Genomic DNA, 6,000 nt, shown 5'->3' on the forward strand with positions numbered 1-6,000 from the left:
GGGGATGTGTGCACACACTTTAGGCTCCATTGTAGTGGGGGTATTTGTTATTGTGCTTGAAATCTTAGATGAAAAATACACTTTAAAAATTGTTTAAGCTTTGTAAGAGATACTGTTTTACCATTAACTAATTTCTCATTAATAAGAAAATTTCACTTAATAGCTAAACCTGTGCTTACTCAACCATAGTTGTCTGAAAGTCAGAGACAATAAGGTATAGCAGGCATGACATGCTTGTGGGGCTAAACTGGTTGTAAATGACATCTTCCCCAGTGTGTAAGATTGGGCAAGCTTTCCAACACCTTTGTATCCGTTTCTTTACCTGTAAGCTATGTCTGCACACCCGTTCGCAGAGCATTTAATTCTCATTTAACCTACTTAGTAACTAAGTCACAGAGAGGCAAAGCATCTTGCCCGGGTTGACAGGAGCAGTCTGGTTCCAAAGTCAGTGCCTAAATGAGTGCAGTAATTCTCAAACTATAAAATGCATTTGACTTACCTGCAGACGTTGTTAAAATGCACTCTATTGGCAGGTCCAGGATTAGATCTGAGACTGAGTATCTGTCATGCTTCCAGGTGATGGTAATGCTGCTGCTCTTCAGACCACAGGGGAAAGAGCAAGACTAAACCAGTAGCTTTCCAGCTTTAGCATGCATCAATTGGGAGGGCTTGTCCAAACACACACTGGCACTCTTCCCCACCATCCCCAAGTTTGAGATCTAGGGTAGGTCCTGAGAATTTGCATTTCCAACAAGTTACCAAGTGAAGTTGATGCTCCTGGTCAGGGGTGCACAGTTTGAGAACCCTGCTGTAAACCATCTTATACTACTATTTGCCAACCTCATAATTATCAGTAAAAGTAATCAAAATATTTAACAGCCAGAATGACAGTCATCAACCAATCCAAATGGTGCTTGACCTGCTAAAGAGGCCCTAACCATAAACAGAGCCATAAGATGTGAACCAGTGAATAGCAAACTTGATTGTTATGAGAATGAAACACGTGTAAGAGTTATAAAAAGATTTCGCACAGGCTGGGCACGGTGGCCCACGCCTGTAATCCCAGCACTTTGGGAGGCCAAGGCAGGTGGATCACGAGGTTAGGACATTGAGACCATCCCGGCCAACATGGTGAAACCCTGTCTACTAAAAATACAAAAATTAGCCAGGTGTGGTGGCGGGCGGCTGTAGTCCTAGTTACTCGGGAGGCTGAGGCAGGAGGATCACTTGAACCCAGGAGGCAGAGGTTGCAGTGAGCTGAGATGGTGCCAAAAAAAAAAAAAAAAAAAAGATTTAGCACAGTACTTACCACATGTTAAGGGCTAAATGTATGATCAACAAAAAGGTGGTATATGTAGATAACAGTAATGTAAAATCTTTTGATAAACCTAAGGCAGTGGCTCTTAACAGGGATTGGGAGGTGGTACATGTTGGGGATTGGGGAGAAGGAATTTGAGGATAAAGGAAATACGATCTGAAAACTCACTTTCAGCATAGCTATTGTTACAGAATCCAGGAAAATAAAGCTTAAACTTTTGATTAGAAATACACTGGAGAGAATAAAACGTATTACGGGCATAGTTCGGGGTGATACAAAATTGATAAAACCTATAGAAAGAAGAAAACTCAAATTTAGTTTTCTTAATTTTCAAAATATGCCATTAGTCTTCTAGAGCAACAAGATTGCCTCTTAGAATGCCCAGTGCCTGTCCCTAAATTGTGTTCACTTATCACTTGAGAGTGTAGCTAAAATGATTTTTGGAAGTAGCCTTTGTTAAGTGCTTTTTTTTTTTGATATGTTTTCTGCTACTTACTAGGATATCTGCTATGTTCTCTACTTCATGTTATTTTTCAGTATTTTCATAAAGTTGCTGGTCATCTTTTACCTCTTGCTTATAAACTGTTGAAGAGGAATCTGTTTGCAGAAATCATTGAGGAACATCTGGCAAACAGAAGTAAAGAGAACATAGACCAACTTGCTGCATGAGTAAGAAGGCTTATTTGGTGTACAATATTTCAAAGGACTAATATTAAACTTGGGATTTTTGTTTTTAAGGAATACAAAAAATAAACATTTACTAAAAATATTTATATGGTTCTTCTGCCTGGTTTTCCTTCTTTAATGTGCAAGCAAGTGGCAGTCAAATCATCTAAATGGTCATCCTAATCACCCTTTGATATTGTCAGAGGAAGCCACTGTCTAATGCCTATGGTTAACCAGACCATCCTTAGAGCCTTGTTTCAGTATTTATCTTATGGGCAACTAAGAATATTTCTTCTGAGTGAGTCTTCGGTTAACGGCTGTAGCTTTAAGGATTGGGTTTATGGTGGGTGAGGAGGGGAACAGAAGGAAACTCTGCAATCAGCACTCTCCCAGGGTGCCTGACCGTGACCTACCCAACTTCATGGATGGGGCTGAGGAATGTATAAGCTTTTTTCCCCTTTCTATGAAGTTCAAGATAGAAAAGCCCCCAGGTCATCTAGTTAAACCTCCACATTTTGTAAGATTGACTTCATTTACTCAACTTCTTGACTAGCCAGTAGTTCCCCAAAGTTTTACTGTCAGCTGTCTCCTTAAAATATATTTGAGGTACTTATTCTTTTTTATATAAGCGTATGAGTAGACTATTAAAAGACAACACTTGGAATTTTAAATATAAGTAGCCTTCCTCATCTTCCCAATTAGGCTGCAAGCTTCTTAAGAGCATATATTTTATGGATATATAGCCCACTCAGTAACACAAACTTTTGGAATTGTACTTACTGAATAAATAGACCTGTCACATCTTCCTAAGTGCCAGACAGAATCAAACTGTCAAGAGCTGAGAAACTGGTAAGATGCCTGGGAGTTAAGGATTCTTGACTTCTCAGACAAAAAGTCTTCTGGGGTCAAAAATCTCTGCCACACCCAAAATCTGTTCCTTTTCTGCCAATGGCTCATGCATTTGGAGGCAGGTAAGATGCTTTCTTCAAGGTAGGCATATTTGTATAATATCTTAACCAAAATGAAACTGAAAAGATCTTCAGCTTTCCTTTTATAACTGTACAGGAAATTTTACAGCTCTAATGGAGAGGTCTCATGTTTTAAGGAACTGCCATTTTAGTTAGGTAAGTACCTCCAAGCCCTGGAACCATCAAACTATTAACTTGTTTTAGATTAAAATATTACAGTAACAATTAGCTCACACATATTAGAAAAGGTGGCCAAAGCACATTGGTCTTAATTTTAGACCATAAATTTTAAATAAAATTTTAGAAGTTCAAGCTTTGTTCCTCAGATTTCTTTATTTTCTAAGGTGTTCAACTATTTCTAAATACTGCCCCTAATGTTAACACTTTTAAAATATTCAAATTCATGTATCGCCCATTAAAGATTTGTTTAGCTAGAAATATTCGATTCCTTTAATTTTGCCACTTGGTGATCCAACAGTCTCAACTGTGTAGTTTGTAAATTTTTTATATGCCTTATGATCAGTAATACGGATTCCAGAAAGATTTCTTATGAAGAAACAAGTGAAAGAGGACAAAAAAGGTGAACTGGCTTTTCATCCTTTCCTTACAGAAACCTTATGTGAATGTGTATTTCAGGAAGCTGAGTATATTAGAGCCAAGATAGAAATTGGACACAAACCCTAAGAATATGGTGGTTATAATTCAGATATATAGTTGTGAATGGCGTTTCCTAAAGACAGCAACAAAAAATGTGGATTCCCAGTCTCAACTCCAACCAGTTTTGTCAGAGGTCTACTAACCTGCTTCAGGAGGTACCGATCTTCCAGCTTTTGAACACTTTTCATTAAAGAACAAGCTCCCTGCAAGAAGATGCCAGACCTTATCTTTTTCCTTCACTAAAGGCATAGTCCTATTAAACCTAGTGAACTAAATATTAGCTACCTAGGATCTGGTCACTCAATGGCTATAGTAGATTCCAAATGGCATCTATCTACCTCTATTCTCTGAGAACACGGTTTAAGTGCCTAGGCTCTTTCATGAATGAAGAACCTTGATCCAATCAGGATTTAACAAAATCCTTACCCAGTTCAAATTTAGCTAAGCTCACCTCTCAGAGTTCAATAATGGAGTTTCCATATAACCTCTCAAACATGTATGTAGAATAACACCCAAGGAAAAATGAAAGCTACAAGACAGATTGCTATAAACTACTTGGCACTGTCCTAAGACCTTTGCATTACCTCAAACACTGACCTTAACAGCTTAATACCATTCTGTCCAAACTTCCTATAATAATTTTAACATCTGGCTGGGCGAGGTGGCTCACATCTGTAATCCCAGCACTTTGGGAGGCCAAGGTGGGCAGATAGCTTAAGCCCAGGAGTTTGAGACCAGCCTGGGTAACATGGTGAAACTGTCTCTACTAAAAATACAAAAAAATAGCCAGATGTGGTGCACACGTGTGGTCTCAGCTACTCAGGCAGCTGAGGTGAGAGGATTGCTTGAGCCTGAGAGGCAGAGGTTGCAGTGAGCCAAGATCATGCCACTGCATTCCAGCCTGGACGTAATATCTATGCAGTTGATCTCTACAGTAGTAACCTCTCAGTTCCTTGACTTAGTCTTTCAGTGATCTAGATTAGGGGTTGATTGACAAATTAGAAACTAGTACCTTCACAGTACCAATAACAAAAACCTCCCAGATCTCAATTTCAAGCATCCTACTGTCTTAACATCATCACTCATCCTTTCCATCTCTTTCCCTCTAGTACCCCAATAATTTTTCAATACAGCAGTCCCCTACAATTCACAAATGTGACCACCTTTTTCATTCTCCCACTCCATTCCTGATTCTCTCCTTACCCAGCCTTTGGATTCTATTTAACATCATTACAGTCGCTCCTATATCCTCTACTCCATTGCCCTTCTCTCCATTTGTTTTATTTATCTGTTAATCTTAAGCCACATTTTTAAAACTGCCCATTCTTTACCTGAGTTTGTTCAGTAACAGTTGGCTGGAGAAAAAATACAACCATGGCAGCTCATCTTACTTTAACCTCAAGTTGGCCATGCTGGATGTCCATCAATCCTACTTCCTCATCTGTCAGCCCCTAACCACCACCTCCCCACCGTGCCCCGCCATCCTCAGTTTATTTCACTGAAAAAATAGAAGCAACCAGTAACTTCAACAGAATCCCACTGCCTTACCAACTACCCATTATACATCACCTTTCCTCCTTTCTATGAAGGTTGAATGTGTGTCCAAGACCCCATCCTCCTTTGTCTACTCAAGCACCTCTCCTCTTATTTTTCCTCTCAAACATTCCTATCATTAACAAAAAAGCTATAATTTCCTGCATCTTAAAGCTATCACACATTACTCTTCTGAAAACCTCATAGAAATGCAATGGTTGTCTTCAATTCTTCCAATCTCTGTTGGACCCACTCCTTTCAGGCTTTGGCTTGCCAACACAGTGCTGAACCTGCTCTGGGGGAAGTTATCAGTTATCTCCACATTGGTCCCTTTTGGGCCCTCATTTATTTCATCTATCAGCAACACATGACAGTTAATCATCACTCCTTGAAACTACCCTTCTTTTTTGAGACAGGCTTGCTCTGTCACCCAGGCTGGAGTGCAGTAGCACCGTCATAGCTCACTGCAGCCTCCCAACTCCTGGGCTCAAGCAATCCTCCTGCCTTAGCCTCATAAGTAGACTACAGATACATGCTACCGTGTCCAGATGATACTTTATTTTCTAGTTTTTTGTAGAGACCTGGTCTATGTTTCCCAGGCTAGACATGAACTCCTGGGATCAAATGATCCTGTCCCCCGCAGCCACCTGAAGTGCTAGATTTACAGGCCTGAGCCACCACACCCAGCTTATGTTTTAATAAATCCACCAGTGATACCCTTCTTTAAATGGTATTCACTACTCCCAACCCAGCCTCGCTAGCTCCCTCATTTGCGGGCTTCTCACCTCCCCAAATTTAAAAGTAAGCATATGTCAGTACTGGGTCCTTGTACCTCATCTCTGTCTGCACTCAGCCCAT

General features: G+C 40.1%; 1 protein-coding gene across 2 annotated transcripts in view; it reads left to right on the forward strand.

Moving 5' to 3' along the window:
• Positions 1–2,085, forward strand: part of HPF1 (histone PARylation factor 1) — a 53,110-nt gene extending 51,025 nt beyond the window's left edge. For both annotated transcript variants that reach the window (XM_008997131.4, XM_035306060.3), the window contains exon 8: positions 1,856–2,085. In XM_008997131.4, the coding sequence (XP_008995379.4) occupies positions 1,856–1,987 (132 nt within the window). In that variant the 3' untranslated portion in view covers positions 1,988–2,085. The remainder of the gene's footprint in view (positions 1–1,855) is intronic.
• The last annotated feature ends 3,915 nt before the right edge of the window (positions 2,086–6,000 follow it).

The sequence above is a fragment of the Callithrix jacchus genome, chromosome 1 (genome assembly GCF_049354715.1).
Source record: "Callithrix jacchus isolate 240 chromosome 1, calJac240_pri, whole genome shotgun sequence".
Lineage (NCBI taxonomy): Eukaryota > Metazoa > Chordata > Mammalia > Primates > Cebidae > Callithrix > Callithrix jacchus.